The sequence below is a fragment of the Mesoplodon mirus genome (assembly GCF_964341445.2).
Source record: "Mesoplodon mirus genome assembly, chromosome: 10".
NCBI classification, from domain to species: domain Eukaryota; kingdom Metazoa; phylum Chordata; class Mammalia; order Artiodactyla; family Ziphiidae; genus Mesoplodon; species Mesoplodon mirus.
This window is the reverse complement of record NC_138986.1, coordinates 99,221,150-99,240,732: the sequence shown is the minus strand read 5'-3', so window position 1 is coordinate 99,240,732 and position 19,583 is coordinate 99,221,150. Positions and strand designations below refer to the sequence as shown.

The following is a 19,583-nucleotide window of genomic DNA, read 5'->3' as shown; positions in this document are numbered from 1 at the left end:
GTACCAACTAGAAGTCTCCCTTAGAAGATGCCTCAAGAGATATCCAACTCTTCCTCTTCCCTACAGGTTGGCCCTTCTTGGCTCTTGGGCAATCCGTTGAAATGATTCAATACAAACAAAAATAGTCAAGTCTCCTAAATGGCTGAAAAACTTGTACCACTTAGTGAACCAGCAGTACTGCCTAGTGCTCACCAGGGCTGTTATGTTTGCAAGGTTGCCAGGTGCACAGTGGAATTCTGTGACCTCAGTGATGACATCAGAGCATTCGGTGGACCTAGGTTGAGCACAGTGTCTGCAGTAGCACAGGCCCCATTTTCAAGAACAATTCCTTTTTCCCAGCCGAAGCTTTCCCGTGAAATAGAAAGGTTCATACCATATCTATTATAAATTGTATCATACCATGTCTATTATAAAATTCACATTTTGATTGGAGATCTTTTAATGTCTTTTGTAGAGAGATTTAATATGAATATTTTAAATGGTCTCCAGTTTCCCTGTGGATTATTGACATTTTAAACTCTGCACTTCAATTTTCCCTCAATACGTGTAATTTTGTCACGGCTATTTCTGTACTTAAAGATGAGGAACTATATAATTGATTTCTTCATTTTTCCCCCATCTCTTTCCAAGGTACTGCATTTGATTGTGTCTTGCGACTGAGTGAAAAATGCTAGTCCTTGAGTCAGGACATTGGGCCCTTTAGCAAGTAACTCAACCTATCTGGGCTTCAGCTTCTGTATGTGCGATCAAGAGGCTTGGACTAGCTGACTTTTCAAATGCTGTGTTTCGTTGATTCAGTCTCACTTACTGATCTGCTCCTTAAGAAGAAGGTCTGTTCTCATAAAGTAACAACAGTCTTTTCCTAACCTTGGGTTGGGCGGAGTTTAACTGTTCGTACTCAGTTTGTTAGTTATATTGCCTTCTACATATGCTTAGCTGTAAATAATTTATATGGCTCTTGTGATTATTTTTAGATCTTCTTTTTTTCTTATTTTCTTTTACAGTTTCTAATTTGTTATCGCCAGTGTAGAGGAGCCTGTTTGACTTTTAAAATTTATTGATCTTGTATGTGTGTGCCTTGTTGAACCGTCTTATTAGTTCCTGCTAGTTTATCTGTGGGTTCTTTTGGGTCTCCTAGATAAATGAGCATATTAAATGTAAATAATGTGTTCTTTGGATAAAGTTTATTTTCTTGCATCTCTCTATATAGAAGCAATATGTTGAATTCATTTAAATATTTAAATACTTACATACCTGTTATCACAATCTAACATTCTTTATCTTATTTTCTTTCAATCAATATTATGTTTTCAAGATTTATCCACGTGAATCCATATAGATCTAGGTCTTTGATTTTTGACTGTTTGATATTATTTGATCACATGCATATAGCATCATTTATTTTCCATTCAAGCATTATTGGACAATTGGATTGTTTCCCTCCCTTCTCTAGAACAAACAACATTACCTAGAATATCCCTGAAGATGTCTGACAGTCGAGAAGGGCCAGGCTGCCCGAAGGATTGCTACTTGCTTTTAGCCACGTTCCAACAGGCCGCCTCCAGCCAGCAATTTGAAGCACAGCTGAAATGAGAACTGCCCCAAATGTGAAGATCTTAGGAGCTTCCTAGAAGGTGGGAGGTTAATGATAGGCATCCTGCTGGGATCCCAGGGGAGTCTGAGCTGGCCTGAAGCTCATCTTCCTCCTCCACCTCTCAAGAGAAATGTGGAGGAAAGAAGACTTCAAAAACTGTGAGCAGGCAGAGGTAGAGATATTGGGGACCGAAGCTGTAACTGACGTCTTGGAGTGGGCTGTGAGCACGCAGAGCCTCTAGAGAGCCAGGCTCTGCCTTCTGAGGTCTTCTCCCCTAAGGCTTCTCATAATTCACGTGATACCAGCCATATAGAGCCGACTTGGCCCACACTGTCACAGAAAGCCTTATCAGAATCTCTTCTTCTTCATACACTCTTGTGTCTGTTACTTGGTTATTGCCTTTGGTACTCCACTGATGTGAACCATAGTCGCCAGGGAATGGAGGACCCTAGTGACCCATCTTGCTCTGTGGCCTCCGTCCACAGCTTGAGGGTAAGGGAGGAGGCCAAATGAAGGTCAAGAAGGAAAGATGGAGTTTGAAGAGAAGACCTGAGTTAAGGGTGTCTTCTCAAGTCTTGATGACTGAAATGTAACTCCAGTACCTGAAGTCCTGCTTATTCTCAAGGCTGACCGCAGGACTGGGTGCACTCAGTGAAGGAACCATATACACTTAGTATTTCCTTGCTTGCTCACACTTGCCCTCCTCTGATACACCCTCTGCAAGACTGATCTTCCCCTGAAACAACTTTCCACCTGCCACTGTCATCTCATGAACATTTGCTTCCCCTTCCTAGTGTCCCCCTAGAATGCCATTGCAGCCAATTCATAATTTGATAATCATGCTGCTTACCATAGTCTCAGCAACTTCTGATAAATTTTATTCACTTTATTCCATAGTCTTCACACATCAATAATCTTCCTTAACTTCCTAGCTGCAGGTTAACCCATTCGGCATCATTTCTTTTTCTTTCTCTTCTTTGGCAAATCCTTTCTATGTTTTAAGGTCTTTTTCTTGTCTCTCTACCATCCTGCCTTCCTGAACTTCTTTTTTTTTCCGTTTAAGTAACCTTTCAATCTCCTTCCCCAGTTTCCTCATAAACATTGAGAGTTTATTCCTCACACGTTAGACAGCGGTTTATGAATGGCCAGGCATAACGGACTCAGAATGAGTTGGCACCCCCGAGGTACCTGTCTTGCTGGGGAGCCACAGGTGAAGGGCTGTCTGCTGGACACATGTTTGCATGGAGTCAGGCTGAGTGGCCTCAGGGTGTTTGCCCTGCACTTGTGTGTGTTTCTCCCTAGTTGGTTTCCTTGTCGAGCCACCTGTGACCTCCCTCCATCCAGCCCAGGGAATCCTTCTCATCACAGGGGTAGGATGTTTGTCTCATTTTCCATCACATCCTTTCCCCAAAGTTTGGTTGTGAGTTGTTCCCATTCCAAAGACCTTTCCTCTTTGAAGAGAAAAGAGAAAATCTTTTCTCTCCTTTCCTCTCACTTCATTTCTGCTCTATTATCTCCTCTGTCCAGAATGGCCCACTGACTCACATGGGTGTAGATCCGAAGATGGCAAGAACTGCCAGCAATTCTGAGATAATAATACGGATGGATCAGGAAAACTTGAAAACTTTATCCCGCCACATTAAAAAAAAATTGCACTTCCAGTGTATTCAGAGTCTCAGTGTAGAAACACAAATGATAGAGAAATTGAATGACACTCAAGTTTTTCTTTCCTCCTTTCCTGATTTATTCTAATCCTCCATGCTAACATGATGAACTATTTGTTAGGTAAAGTTTCAGACATTTTCTACCCATGCACACTTTTCTTCTTTTCACATAAGAGTGTGAACTAGGTCACTTTCAACATGCTGTGATTCTGTGATTCACTGTCTCCCACCGAGTCATCCACTGATAAAGTCATCTGTTTCACGGAGAACTATTTCCAATAGCTAATAGCCAATGTCTGTGGAGTGCTTACTCTGTGTCGGTTTCTTGTAACTACTTTACAGATCATTTGTACAACGTACCCATGGACCAGGTACAGTTATGACCCCCAAGTGACAGATAAGTGCAGATAAGTACAAATAAATACAGAGGCCAAGTGACTTGCCCAAGACACTGGAGCAAATCAAAATCCATGCCTCTGTAATCATTTTGCTCTATTGCCTCTGTCTGGGAGGCTTGATGATTTGGCAACTAAAACCTTAAATATCATGTTCCATTTTTATACCTGTGACACAAGCGTGGGGCTGTGATATGGGGTAACTAACCTGACTACTTTTGAAAACCCTTATGCACCTGGATGAAAGTAAGCCAGGGACTGCAAGCTATAGATTTAAGGTTTCCTACCAACTTTTAAAAATAGCTGCTTGAATGCAATTTACGTAGTGTCAAGTCTAGGATGTAGTCCAAATAGTAACAGAAAAATGGAGATATGTAGAAAAATACTTAAAGTTGACAAGTATTGGGAGTGTAGTATTTTGGGGGCCAGTGTGTAGACCACAGGAAAACTTGCTGTTTCCATCCCAAAGGGAAGAGCCCTACGTTGCAACTGCCAAGGTCCCTGGGGCAGCAAGTGTGCTCACTGCTTAGTAAAGAAGCATCCTCAGTTTGATAGAATCATATGGGAGCCTTACATTTGGTTAGCAGTTCTACATTCTTGATGTAATAATATTTTCAGGGTGTGGGAGGGTATCAAGCTCTGAAAATACCCTTGGAGAGATTTGCTTATTAAGTTTGGCTTTTTCAATCTCCCTACTACTTCTTGACTAAACACCAGGCGGTTTCCTTCACTTTTCAGAACCATGTTGTTTTTCCCTTGTCTAATGTACTTTGAAATACTTTTGGATGAGCTATTAAGTTTGGGAAAAAATAAACATCTCTTTAAAATAAGGAAGATAATAAAAATGACAAGTAGAAAAAGCTCTAAAACAGAGAATATCCTCCACTCTAGACAATGACTGGGAGTGGAAGGTGCGTGCTCGCTGTCCAGGACGTAGAAATAAAAGCAGAGGAGGCGGTGAGGCATCTCCTGGATCTCTCTGAGCCTCCATCATTTCTGAAGGGTAGGGTTGACAGATAAAATATAGGCTGTTTAGTTAAATATGAATGTCAGAAAAACAACAAGTATATTTTTAAGATAAGTATGCCCCAAATAGTTCATAGGATCTACTTATACTAAAAATAATGACTTATTATTCATGTGAAGTTCAAGTTTAACTGGGTATCCTGTACTTTTATTGACTAAATCTGACAGCCCTACTGATGATCCAGAATGGAATCAGTTGAGGAGCAGTACATGCTGGCTCTCGGACAGTCAGAAATGGCTTCAGCAGATCCAGGTACAGTATGAAATTCTTTTTGGATGTAGCTCAGAAGCCATGGCCAGCCCTTGACTGCAAGTACTGCCTCGGGTTTCCCTGAGGTGGGGTAAACCTTCCTCTTAATGGCCTTTTGGTAAGTCTGGAAGACCATATCCAAGGGGAGCCCCAAAGTCAGTTTCATCCTCACAACCATGTTTCCAATTCCTGGAATTGGCTGCATGTGACTCACAAGAGCTGAGGAGGTTTGTGGAAATTGGGAGTGTCATAGCTTGAACCCTTTGTAGGTAAAGTTTTGCTGTTGTGAGAGTTTTAACAGGAGCAATGTGAAAGACTCCAGGTCCCCATGTATTTAGAAATAATCCTGTTCTACCTGTGTGTATGTGACAAGTCTCTAATAGTTCAGAGAGCAAGTATCTGGTCTTAGAAAGACTGATCCAAGCTTGGATGTTTCTGGCGACAAGGCAAGGTCCTGAGTTTCAAGTTCACCTTTTATGGTTGAGGAGACAATAAGGTGGTCAGAAGGGAAATCATGGAGGAGACCTTGGCTTCATCCATTGTGCAGACTTGTATATGTGGTTCTATGTAGATTGTGTTTCAAAGGTGGAGCTTGTTTACAACTATGAACATTCTCCGATGTGCTTTTTGGACCTTCATTCCCAGAGCGAGAGAAGTGCCGAGGCTCTAGAAATGCCATGGATATTCTGAGCTGTCAGTGGCATTTCCCACGTACTGTTGCCTTGTGCCGCTCGTTGAAATGTCCAAAGGGATTATCATCTGTCTTGTGGCGGGTCCTAGCATTGTGAAAGGAAGCTGCTGCACCTGGCTCAGAGGATTTCGGATGCGGTGGGAGGAGTAGTAGTACTACGACTATAAATTGTATCACAGCATATCTATTCCATCTTGAGAGTGGGGTTGGGGGGTTATGAAGGGGGGCTTTTATTGTACTTTTATACATTGTACCCTTGAAACTAATTCAATTTTTTTAATTAATTAATTTATTTTGGGCTGCATTGGGTCTTTGTTGCTGCTAGCGGGCGTTCTCTAGTTGCAGTGCGCCGGGGCTCCTCTTGGCTCTGGTGCACGGGCTTCTCATTGCAGTGGCTTCTCTTGTTGCGGAGCATGGGCTCTAGGCACGCAGGCTTCCGTAGTCGTGGCACGTGGGCTCGGTTGATGTGGCACACGGGCTCTAGAGCGCAGGCTCAGTAGTTGTGGCGCGCGGGCTTAGTTACTCCGTGGCACGTGGGATCTTCCCAGACCAGGGCTCGAACCCATGTCCCCTGCATTCGCAGGCATATTCTTAACTACCGCTCCACCAGGGAAGCCCAATAATTCAGTTTTTTATAAAGAGAAGTTTCCTAATATTATTCCAAAATTTTAAAAATATGTAGTTGGATAACACTATGAAAAATTAACTGATATATTCTTTTATTATTTCTCTTTGCTCCCTGGATTTTTTTTCCTCATCCAGTCAGCTAGGCACTGTGAGCTCACTGCATTAGGAAGGTAAAGACTCAGCAGAAATGAGGGAGAAAAAAAGAAAATTCTCAGCTTTGGAATGTTCACAACGGAGGCCACAGTAAAACAGGTGAGAATTCTGTGAACAAAAAATAAATGTCGTCTCAAATGCAAAAAAGTATTCTCTGCACTGGGAGGCAGGAGAGGGAGGGAGGGAAGGACTGAAGGAGAGAGATCAGTGTGGCCAGGGACATGGAAACTGTGCTTGAGGACGATAGGCCCAGGAAGAGAATCAGAATCTGGAGAAGGTTCAGCCTGCACGTGATCATTGCCTCCAGCCAGCACCCTCATCTCAGACGTTGGGAAATTCAGAGAGAGAGTGGGAGTACGTCAGGAGGGCCACGCGCAGAGTCTGTGTGGCAGGGGTTGTGGCCGTTCCCTATTTGTGAGGAGTCCCCAGCAATTTGCAGGCCTCTTCTGGAAAATGCTGGCGGACGTCTCTAGTGCTTATGTGAAAGCTTGTTCACAAACCTTGAAAGATACAGATGTAGCTGACAGATAGATGCATAGATAGAAAAATGTCATTAAAGCTCCAGGAAAGGTTTGGAAAATGCCCTTTATTGCATAGGACGCTTCTATTGTCATATGATGTTAGACTGAGTGCCGGTCCCTTCATCCTCCTTCAGACCACGGCATTCTGTCTGCTACTCTCCCGAGGGTCCTTTCTTCTCCCTGGAAGGGATAAAGCAAATGAGGTAGAACAGGAAGAGACAAGAAGCACTCCAAGCTCTGCTGGTCAGGGTTACCCTCCAGCATTGCCTTAATGCTCAGAGCCACACACACCACAGTGAGCTTGGCTCCAGATCAACTACCACGCAACGAAGTTTCTGGAACATTTCCATATCTCGGGGGACCTCATTTCCACGTGACTCTCTTTCCTATTCCCCTTTGTCACAGAAGGCTAGGTACAGTGGTCAGGGTGAGATCTCGGCTCAGGCCCAAGGCTCTCAGACCTCAAAGTTCTGGTCCTGCAAGGGCCCCTGTCCTCTCTTGAGACCACTCCTGGCTCTCTCTGCCGAGAAGGAGCTGCTGGCAGTACGTCCTCTAAGAGTTGAGGTCCATCGTGCAGACCCTGAGAAAACTCCTAGGAAAAGGCTCCACCTTCTTGTTTACGTCAACAGAGGTCAATGCCTTTGTTAGTGCTGGGTGTGTCCCATTTGATGCAACTGCAGAGCCATTAGGTCAACCAGCACATGTGTGCGGCCCCTTCCCTTAGACTCCTCTGGGCCCTCGTGACATAGGCTCAGAAGACTGCCAGCCTCAAGCCTTACCTCTTCCAAGGGACGGCCACACCGTCTTCCAGGATCTTCTGTCCCATGAATCTCAGTTGCTGTTTGGAACTCAAAGGAGAGAAAAGACCCTGCCTGCGGGGTCTCTTTGGGCTGGGGCCTTCCCCCGTGGGCTGCTCTCCCTCATTCTCCTTTTCTTCTTGCTTCTCTTCCTCCTCCTCCTCCTCCTCCTCCTCCTCCTCCTCCTCCTCCTCGTCCTCTTCCTCAGGGGTGCTCTCGGATTCCACATTGCCCATCCACTGGGCCATGTTGAGATGAAAGACACGGCAGCTGAAGCCCTGCAGGACGCCGAACTTCACGTGCTGCTGGAGGATCTCCAAGGTGGGGAAGACCCAGCAGCAAGCCATGCACCTGAAGCTAGTCTCCATGGTCAGCATCCAGTCCGCTGTCTTGGCGCTGGGTCTCTCCTCGACAGCAGGTGGCCCTGATGGGCTGCCTGGCTCTGCCCTTTCCTCATACTCTTTCTCCTCCCCAGTGGGCTCACTGTCAGACAGGAGGCTTTTGGTGGACACATCAGAAGAGGGGTCAGTGGCTACTGCGCACACATCCTCAGGAAGGGTCACTTCTTCTATCGTCAGCTGCTTTTCAGGCAACCCCAAGGGTTTCTTTGTCTTCCAGGAGACAGCGACACCCTTGTTCACTTGTACCTGCATGTAGTATATTTTCATGCCCCTTTCCTCTTTGTCTGGGTGCAGATAGTTCTTACAGGGTGAAGAGGGTGAGGAGGAGACACAGTGTGATGGGGAAGCGGTCTCTCCTTCTTCCTGATCCTGGGCTAGGGGTGGTCTAGGCTGGGCAGTGTCTCGATGAAATCTCCGGATTCCTGAAAAAGGAAATGAAAATCATAATAACATGCATGGGCCATGCCGGAAGCTGAGGGAGCAGGTGTGGTAGACGAGAGAGGGACATTGGCACGACATAGCTATGTCGTGAGCTTGGTGTCTGTTGGCCGTAGGACGGAGTGGTGTATCGGGTGTCATCTGTGGGCTTTTAATGTGCGTGGGGGGGGATACTGGAGCGGTGTCTATATACAGGGGTGTGGAGTATGGTGGTGAGGGCTGTAGTATGTGAGGGATGCGGCTGGATGCGTGTACGACGAGGAGTGTGAGTTTGGGAATATCGGTGGTGCATTCCTTGTGGAATGGGGCTGTGGTGCAGGAGAGTACTGTGGAGCACGTGCTTGGGGTTGATGTGCACTGAGAAGGGCTGTGCCTGGAGGGCACGTGTATGTGTGAGCTGTGTACACCTGAGCTGGATGGTCCTGCTCTCAGGCTGGAGGTGGATAATGCAGAACTCTGTCCTTCTCTGGAAGCAAAGGCAAAGACAAAGCCTACATTTTCCTCTGAAGATGCTTAATCTGGTCCCTCTTCCCTCCACCTCAAGCCCAGACCTTTCCGGCCCCTGCTCCTTGACTTCCCCACCATGGTAGTAGCAGTATTCACACACACACTCCCAGACTCAGCTGGCATCCATGCCCTCGGAACAGCTCAGGCATCCTGCCCAGGCTCCTCCACAGAGCCCTCATCACCTCTGATGACCCTGGATTTCCTCTCAGCCTCCCTGGGATCTGTGTGCCTCCTGCCTCACAGCCAAGCACCCCCTCACCTGAGGAGCCCCGCGCCCTTACCAGCGTAGCTGAGCTTGCGCAGAGTAGAAGTACAGAAGAAGTATTTAGAGGCAGAGGAGACCTCCCCTGCCCCTGGGCTGCAGCCTTGGGCCACCACAGTGGATCCAAGCCGAGGGGGATCCTCTTGTGACTTCGATATTCCTGAGGGAGGAATGAAAGGCTCAGGGTGGGTTCATCAGTCCTCTGTCCACAGATATTTACTGAGTGTGTGACACGTGTCAGGTGCAGTGGATACACACAGTTGAGAGTGTGGTTCCCAGTGGATCCTCCAGGATTTAATTCCAATCAATACTTATTCTCTCACTGTCTAGTTGGTAATGTAGGCCTCGGTGGTGACTGTGAGTGTGTGGGAAGAGTGAGTGATGTGTATCAGTTAAGTCTGTGGTAAGTGTGGGGTTGGCATGGGGAGCACAGTGCAGACGTGTCTATCTGTGTCTGTGGCCTTTGTGTGCATGGTTTCTGTTCACAAGTCAGGAATTCTGGGACATGTAACTTTTCCTCATTACCTGGTGTGGCTTGTGTTTATGGTGCGTGTTCATTCATTCATTCACCAAGATTCAGTAAGCAGCTACTCCTGTGTATCCGGCACTCTTCCATTGTTGTAGTCTTTGGTAACGCTGCACATTCTAGTAGGGGAAGACACACACTAAACAAAACTACAATAAATATATAATACATCAGCTGGTGGTAAGTATATAAGGGTTGCCAGACTTAGCGAACAAGAATACAAGGCACCCAGTTAAATTTCAGTTTCAGATAAACCCAGAATAATTTTTTAGTGTAAGTATTCCCATGCAGTATTTGGCCTGACTTACTTTTAGTGTAAGTAGGGCCCATACAATATGTGGGACATACGGATACTGAAAACTTACTTGTTGTTTATCTGGAATTCAAATTGAACTGGATAGCCCATATTTTCTCTGGCAATCCTGACATGGGTTACTGACACTGTGGTTTACTGTGGTTTGTACAAAGCGGGTCTGGCATTACTCAAGAATGTGTTACAAGTGTGGTGTGTATGACACGTGACTGGTTCTTACAGAGGTATTTAGAGATGGCTGAAGTTAGCTGTGTTTGTGCAAGAGTTGAGGAGATAGATGTATATATAGTGTGTGTGTGTGTCCTATATATATAGTGTGTGTGTCTATATACATATCTCATCTCCAGCGTTTGGTGTTGGAGGAGAGGATTTGTGATACAGGTGGGTTGTATGAGAACGTAGTATAGGAGGGATGCGTGTATATACCTCCATGGGCTGTGTGTGGTTTACTAAGGAAGTTATATGTGGGGTGTGTGATATTTTTGCTGTATCAGAGTGTACATGGCTGTATGAGTTACTGTCTCATAAAACACCCCTAACAAGAATTCTGTATACACTCCTAGGTACGCCGAGTGTCGTCCAGGTCCAGGCAGGGTGACAAGAACTTTACCACACAGATGTTATATCTGGTAAGCACTCTACCCCCATTCATCTCGCTCTTCTCTGCACTACCACACACACACACACACACACACACACACACACACTCACACCCACACACACACAGGAACATACAGCAAAATATTCTGAATGGTCAGGGGCAGTCATTGCCTTCCCCAGCCTGTCCCAGCCACTGCCTGGAAATCTGCCTGCTGTCTAGAGCTCCATTCCCAGGGCCCATCCTACAGACTCCAGGGCCCTGGGCCTGGTAGGAGCTACTGGGCTCTAATCTGGGGCAGAGGCCTCTAGCTGGAGCTCTGGGGTGACCACCGCTCTACCAGGGCAAGCTACTCGCCTACATTTAATGCACGCAGGCACCACGTGGCCCGTGGCTCTCAGAGCTCCCCGCAGGACCCTGAGGACATTTCTCACCCCCGCTCACGCGGTCTCAGTCTCTGGAAAACCCTTCCCTTCCCTTGATCTCCTTTGGGAAATTCTTCCTGTTGAAGGAATAAAACCTCCTTGCTTTCAATATGACACCATCCCTAGACAAACAATCTTCTTTCAAAGTACATTCCACTTGTCAAGATATTTTTCACCAGGGCCTTCAACTCATGGGGCTTCTCTTTCCACTTTGGTCAAAGAGGCCAAGCAACTCATGGGTCTCTCTCAGCATCCTTGCATCCTTCACATCCCCCACCTCATGACCCCAGGGAAAGATCCAAGAGAATAAGAGAGAAATCGGGGTCTGAGAAAAGCTGCACCTCTAGGTCTGTGCAAGCAGGATGCAGCCTGCTGTGAGTCCGACAAAGCTCCAGGCCCGGCTGCCCCAGGAGAGAGTCCTCAGACCAGCGGAGCTGACCTCCCAGCGCCCAGGGGGCATCTGGCCGTTCTGTGCCATCTCACACCACAGGGACCCGCCGGATAGATACGGCAGCATCAGTGAGACAAGGTCTCTCGCTCCCTGCTTCACAGGTGACAGGTTCTCAGTCCTCCGCTTCCTAGAGAAGCTTCAGTTTGGCAGAAACCCATGTGCCCCAGACAAGTTGCCCCCCACATACCTCCTCCGTTCTCGGCAGTTTCCTGGGACTCTTCATTTTCCAGATGTTTCCTCTTTTGTCGCCATTCCATCGTACCAACTAGAAATCTCCCTTAGAAGATGCCTCAAGAGATGTCCAACTCCTCCTCTTCCCTACAGGTTGGTCCTTCTTGGCTCTTGGGCAATCCATTGAAATGATTCAATACAAATAAAAATGGTCAAGTCTCCTAAATGGCTGAATAACTTGTACCACTTAGTGAACCAGCAGTACTGCCTAGTGCTCACCAGGGCTGTTATGTTTGCAAGGTTGCCAGGCGCACAGTGGAATTCTGTGACCTCAGTGATGACATCAGAGCATTCGGTGGACCTAGGTTGAGCACAGTGTCTGCAGTAGCACACGCCCCATTTTCAAGAACAATTCCTTTTTCCCAGCCGAACCTTTCCCGTGAAAGGGAAATGTTCATACCTTATCTATTATAAATTGTATCATACAATGTCTATTATAAAATTCACATTTTGATTGGAGATCTTTTAATGTCTTTTCTAGAGAGATTTAATATGAATATTTTAAATGGTCTCCAGTTTCCCTGTGGATTATTGACATTTTAAACTCTGCACTTCAATTTTCCCTCAATACGTGTAATTTTGTCACGGCTATTTCTGTACTTAAAGATGAGGAACTATATACTTGATTTCTTCATTTTTTCCCCATCTCTTTCCAAGGTACTGCATTTGATTGTGTCTTGCGACTGAGTCAAAAATGCTAGTCCTTGAGTCAGGACATTGGGCCCTTTAGCAAGTAACTCAACCTATCTGGGCTTCAGCTTCTGTCTGTGCGATCGAGAGGCTTGGCCTAGCTGACTTTTCAAATGCTGTGTTTCTTTGTTTCACTCTCACTTACTGATCTGCTACTTAAGAAGAGGGTCTGTTCTCATAAAGTAAGAACAGCGGTTTTTTAATCCTTGGTTTGGGCGGAGTTTAAGTGGTCGTACTCAGTTTGTTAGTTATATTTACTTTTACGTATGCTTAGCTCTAAATAATTTATATGGCTCTTGTGCCTCTTTTGAGATCTTCTTTTTTTCTTATTTTCTTTTACAGTTTCTAATTTATTATCGCCAGTGTAGAGGAGCCTGATTGATTTTTAAAATTTATTGATCTTGTATGTGTGTGCCTTGTTCAACTGTCTTATTAGTTCCTGCTAGTTTATCTGTGGTTTCTCTTGGGTCTCCTAAATAAATGAACATATTAAATGTAAATAATGTGTTCTTTGGATAAAGTTTATTTTCTTGCATCTCTATATATAAAAGCAATATGTTGAATTGATTTAAATATTTAAATACTTACATACCTGTTATCATAATCTAAGATTCTTTATCTTATTTTCTTTCAATCAATATTATCTTTTCAAGATTTATCCACATCAGTCCATATAGATCTAGGTCTTTGATTTTTGACTGTTTGATATTATTTCATCAAATGCGTATAGCATCATTTATTTTCCATTCAAGCATTATTGGACAATTGGATTGTTTCCCTCCCTTCTCTAGAACAAACAACGTTTCCTAGAATATCCGTGAAGATGTCTGACAGTCGAGAAAGTCCAGGCTACCCGAAGATTCCTACTTGCTTTTAGCCACCTTCCAACAGGCCATCTCCAGCCAGCAATTTGAAGCACAGATGAAATGAAACCTCCCCCAAGTGTGGAGATTTTAGGAGCTTCCTAGAAGGTGGGAGGTTAATGATAGGCATCCTGCTGGGATCCCAGGGGAGTCTGAGCTGGCCTGAACCTCATCTTCCTCCCCCACCTCTCAAGAGAAATGTGGAGGAAAGAAGACTTCAAAAACTCTGAGTAGGCAGAGGGAGAGAGATTGGTGGCCGAAGCTGCAACTGAGGTCTTGGAGGGGGCTGTGAGGACGCAGAGCCTCTAGAGAGCCAGGCTCTGCCTTCTGAGCACTTCTCCCCTAAGGCTGCTCATCCTTCAGGTGATAGCAGGCATATACAGCCGACTCGGCCCACACTGTCACAGAAAGCCTTATCAGAATCTCTTCGTCTTCATACACTCTTGTGTCTGTTACTTGGTTATTGCCTTCGGTACTCCACTGATGTGAAGCACAGTCGCTAGGGGATGGAGGACACTAGTGACCCATCTTGCCCTTGTGTCCTTAGTCCACAGCTTGAGGGTAAGGGAAGAGGCCAAATGAAGGTCAAGAAGGAAAGATGGAGTTTGAAGAGAAGACCTGAGTTAAGGGTGTCTTCTCAAGTCTTGATGAATGAAATGTAAATGAATGTAAATGAACTGATCGTTGGTTTCTTATTCACCACATTTCCGTCTAGGTTTTGATGTGATTGTCTCCCAAGGGTTTTAGCATTACTTTCATCAAGACTTCTTAAGTAGAGAAAAGAGGCTGTTTGAAGTAGATTACTTTTGTCAAGTTCTCTATCTCCTTACTCCTCTCTGGCCTGAGATAAAAAGAAAAAAATTATTTGTTGAAATCTGGTAATTTCATCAAACATATTTATTCAACGACTGACTTGCACACTTTTTCCTAGCGGTGAATTGAAAAATTGATTTTCAAAGTGAAGTTGCTGAGTACATATCAAAACATAGAACGTGCGTCCCTTTGATATAGAAATCACAGAATAGGACCTTATAATTAGGAAATTCAAATAGAAAAGGTGAGTAGCATGTCAATGTTACTAAATTTTGTAAAAGTGAAATATTCAATAGGAATGTCTTTATATTTTAAGATAGTTATGTAATAACAGGTCTGTTAAAATGATGGCTTAAACTTAATGACAGAAGCATGTAACAGTTTAATGTATTTTAGGTAGGTACATCACATACCTTAATCAAACATGTATGTGTGTGTGTTAATGCATCCTATCATCTGTAAAGGGATATTCACCCTTAGGTAAACAGTGGCAAGGTTTTCAGGGATTTTTTCCACATGTAACTTCCATATTTTAAATTTTTCATTGAGCATCAATTTTCCAGTAAAATACTGTTACTTTTATAGTAACATAGGTAGTAAAATAATGTAAAATATAATATTAAAAATTACTAAGAACATATTAATCCCTCACAGTAAGAAATCCTATCATCATGAGGTATACATATATATGGCCAAAATTAAGGAATAGACCTCTAGAAATCAGTTATAAAAAGAAAAAATGTATATGGTTATTCAAAGATACAGAATAGTAGTCAGTGTAACGGTCTATTTATAATTAATGCATTTGAAGTTTAGGATAAATCCATGCAGCCCAGAATATTCTGTTTTAATTCCAACAGTAGAAATTTACACATCCTAGTTCTCCTCATCAGGCTTCCTTACTGGGTGAATGGATGGATAGCTCGGGGTACCGGCTTGTCCTTTCAAGTGCTTGGTCTGACTGGAGAAGTAGCTGGGTCGCTCCAGACACTATGACACAGAGAACCATTAGCTGTGGGGAAAAAGGAACTTACCCCCCAAAAAACTTTTTAAAATTGTTTACAAAGTAACAGTGATTGGGCAAATCCTGAAGATAGAGAGTGGAAATAGGTAAGTTTTAGAGGTAAAATTTATCAACGATTCCCTAAGGAAAAATGTGCATAGGGAAGAAACCTAGAATGATGGGAACAAGTTGTTAAGGAGGAGGTTTGCATACCATTTCCTACTTCTTAGTCATTTCACTGATGTTTAACACTTACTTGGTTAAAGGGCTTTACTCAGCAAAAGATGTATTTAATGTGAGAGGCAGGTTTCCAAGACTGGTTTCCTAGACCACACCTTCACATGTGTATGTAAAGTCCATGCTACCTCAAATTGCATTGCATTAGATGTCAGAAATCCTAGGGCTTTCTTGTTTGGTTTGGTTTGGTAGCTATCAAACCACCAACTCTCAAGGTAATTTGTAGTTTAGTGAGTTAAGTCAAGGGCTGGAAAACTACCTCCTGTGAGCCCAACCTGGCTCATTGCCTTTAAAGCTTTATTGGAACATAAAAGCTCTTTATTGGCCCATCCATTTATTTACCATCTTTGAGTGTTTCCCATTGTGCTGACAGTGTTCAGTGGTTGTGACGAGCACTGATGGCCCACAAAACCTAAAATATTTACTTTCTGGCCCTTGAGAGAAAAAGTCTGTTGATCCCTGTGGTAAGCCCAAAAGGTTTGTCTCTGTAAGTGAAAGACCACAAGTAGAGCAGAACTTAGACTTGGTTCAGTGAGGATTCCAGAGAGGTTTCCTTTTTGATTCTCATATCTGCCCTTCTGGTTGACCTTGTTCTTTAGTTTGGTTCAAAGACAGTGGTAGCAACTAGGGACTACCTGTTTCTTTCTTCACATTCAATGAAAGAGCTGCTCTTCCATTCTTAGTGTTGAGTAGTTCACAACTCACTCCCAGTGCATGGCTTCCTCTAACCTTGACTCCCACCTATGCTAAAGACTAAATCTTTAGCTTTGTATCCAGTTCCATTGGCCTTTGTAGGGCCTTCAGTTTCAACTCCCAGTTGATAGCTTGAGCTCGAAATCTGTTTTTACCGTTGGGGATTTTCTGTCTTAGCTTTGAGCTTGGCTACATAGCAACACTTTGGGGGACTTGTTATAATCAGCATTTCTATCTTTCTTTCCTTCCTTTTTATTTATTTATTTTTTTAAGGGGATCCAAAGTCAAATTCAGTCAGTGGCTGAATGACAACACATTGATTCACAACCTTGTAGATTCTCTTATGTCCTAGGGCATCAGTGGGAAGGAGTAGAATCCTGGAAATTTGAGGTGGAAATACATCGGCAGGTTCCAACAAAGCTGAGGCCTGTGACCTCTGACCTGTGACCTCTTAGATGAGCCTGCTGAGCTATTAGAAGGAAGTCTGCCTCTACTCTGAGATAGTTTCCTTGCAGGGGTCTGTGGATCCTCAAGACTTGCCTCCACTACCTCTCGTTTTTCCAGACCTAGTAATCAGACTAGAGTCCTTGAAATGGGGACGGGAGCAGGGAAGGGGTGGGTACCCACCAGGTATAAAGGATGACCATGAGGAGACACTATCTGCTAAAATAAGGAATTGTATAATTTATATCAATAGAAACCTGAGAAATAATGTGTGTGGATTTTGTAGGTATTGAAGCAGGTGGGAGTAATGTAATATTGGGTTAGGCTGGATTTGTTGATACGAGTGCATTCAACACCCATTCCAGACTCAGCGTGTTAGCTTGGCTACCTGGGAATGCCTTCAACAGTTTGCTCAAATGACTGACACCTGTACCCAAAGTTAGCGTATGCTAAAGTCAAAATGCCAGGACTTTCTAAGTATGTTGTAGCAAAATTTCTTGACGTTGGCATGACTGACATTTTGAACTGGATAGCTCTTTGTTGTTGGGAGCTGTCCTGTGCAATGTAAGATGGGCCAGTGGCACATACTCTTCCCTGCCACCCTAGTTGTAACAATAAAAAGTGCCTTGAGGGCTTCCCTGGTGGCGCAGTGATGGAGAGTCCGCCTGCCGATGCAGGGGACACGGGTTTGTGCCCCGGTCCGGGAAGATCCCACATGCCGCGGGGCAGCTGGGCCCGTGAGCCACGGCCACTGAGCCTGTGCGTCCGGAGCTTGTGCTCCACAACAGGAGAGGCCACAACAGTGAGAGGCCCGTGTACCACAAAAAAAAAAAAAAAATGTCTCAAGACACTGCCACATATTTCCTGGGAGGGGGGACCAAAAGTGTCCCCAGCTGAGAACCACCACTGTAGAAGGTTTACAAAGGCATAGGAATGCCAGACCACTGGAGTGGATTTATCACATAAGATCTGCTCACCCAAACCCCCTATGTGCCCTGGGAGGGCTCAGAGGACACTTCCTTTGCCAGAGGTTTAAGAAACGTATTGGTGAGGGGAGCGTTAGCAGTCTTGGAATGCTCTGTAGCTGCTCTTCTCTGCAGGCCAGGAATGAGAGGGAAAGTATGTCATCATAATGGGCTCCCTAAATTCAGTGAGGCTAATGGGATCGTGGGGCATCATGGGTCAAGTGGAAACACTTCATTGGCAGAGATAAAGTGAGCGTGTTTTTCACAATGAACAGCAAAATGAAAGGGCTCATTAGAATGCTTTGATACACAGAGATTTTTTATATTTGCTCATGTGCTATCTCTAGGGCTGAAATAAATGGGAAGTCTACTAATACCCTACTTGATTTGAATCAGGAGAAAAGCTCTAGGTCTGATGAACATGTCTGACCGGAATCAACATGGGAGTTGTGCTCCCTCAGCCAATTCGATAACATGAGTCAGTTCCCATTTCCAGAGCATCTTGAATGAAGGGCAGGCCGGGTCCCCTTGAGGGAGAATATACCCTGGTTTACTACCAACTATCCCGAGGGTGCTTTCTTCTCCCTGGAAGGGATAAAACAACTGAGGTAGAACAGGAAGAGACAAGAAGCACTCCAAGCTCTGCTGGTCAGGGTTACCCTCCAGCGTTGCCTTAATGCTCAGAGCCACACACACCACAGTGAGCTTGGCTCCAGATCAACTACCACGCAACGAAGGTTCTGGAACACTTCCATATCTCGGGGGACCTCATTTCCACGTGACTCTCTTTCCTATTCCCCTTTGTCACAGAAGGCTAGGTCCAGTGGTCCGGGTGAGATCTCAGCTCAGGCCCAAGGCTCTCAGATCTCAAAGTTCTGGTCCTGCAAGGGCCCCTGTCCTCTCTTCAGACCACTCCTGGCTCTCTCTCCCAACAAGGAGCTGCTGGTGGTACGTCCTCTAAGAGTTGAGGTCCATCGTGCAGACCCTGAGAAAACTCCTAGGAAAAGGCTCCACCTTCTTGTTTAAGTCAACAGAGCTCAATTCCTTTGGAAGTGCTGGGTGTGTCCCAAGTTGATGCAACTTCACAGCCATTAGGTCAACCAGCACATGTGTGCTGCTCCTTCCCTTAGACTCCTCTGGGCCCTCGTGACATAGGCTCAGAAGACTGCCAGCCTCAAGCCTTACCTCTTCCAAGACCACACCGTCTCCAGGATCTTCTGTCCCATGAATCTCAGTTGCTGTGTGGAAATCAAAAGAGAGGAAAGAGCCTGCCTACGGGGTCTCTTCGGGCTGGGGCCTTCTTGTTTCTCTTCCTCCTCCTCCTCGTCCTCCTCGTCCTCCTTGTCCTCCTCCTCGGGGTGATTTCGGATTCCACATTGCCCATCCACTGGGCCATGTTGAGATGAAAGATACGACAGCTGAAGCCCTCCAGGACGCCGCCCTTCACGTGCTGCTGGAGGACCTCCAAGGTGGGGAAGACACGGCAGCAGGCCATGCACCTGAAGCCGGTCTCCATGGTCACCATCCAGTCCGGTGTCTTGGCCCTGGGTGTCTCCTCGACGGCAGGTGACCCTGATGGGCTGCCTGGCTCTGCCCTTTCCTCATACTCTTTCTCCTCCCCAGTGGGCTCACTGTCAGACAGGAGGTTTTCGGTGGACACATCAGAGGGGTAAGTGCCTACTGTGCACGCATCCTCAGGAAGGGTCACTTCTTCTATCCTCAGCTGCTTTTCAGGCAACTCCAAGGGTTTCTTTGTCTTCCAGGAGACAGCAACACCCTTGTTCACTTTTACGTGCATGTAGTATATTTTCATGACCCTTTCCTCTTTGTCTGTGTGCAGATCATTCTTACAGGGTGAAGAGGGTGAGGAGGAGACACAGTGTGATGGGGGAGCGGTCTCCCCTTTTTCCTGAACCTGGGCTAGGGGTGCGGTAGGCTGGGCAGTGTCTCGATGTGATCTCCGGATTCCAGAAAAAGGAAATTAAAAACATAATAACATGCATGG

At 45.2% G+C, this 19,583-nt stretch overlaps 1 protein-coding gene across 1 annotated transcript in view; it reads right to left on the bottom strand.

Annotated features, from left to right (window-relative positions):
* Positions 1-19,583, bottom strand: part of LOC309811209 (uncharacterized protein) — a gene marked incomplete at both ends in the record, with an annotated part of 481,819 nt that overhangs the window by 439,549 nt on the left and 22,687 nt on the right. Inside the window, one exon of the mRNA XM_082633797.1 lies at positions 18,966-19,408. Coding sequence (XP_082489923.1) covers positions 18,966-19,408 — 443 coding nt within the window. The remainder of the gene's footprint in view (positions 1-18,965; positions 19,409-19,583) is intronic.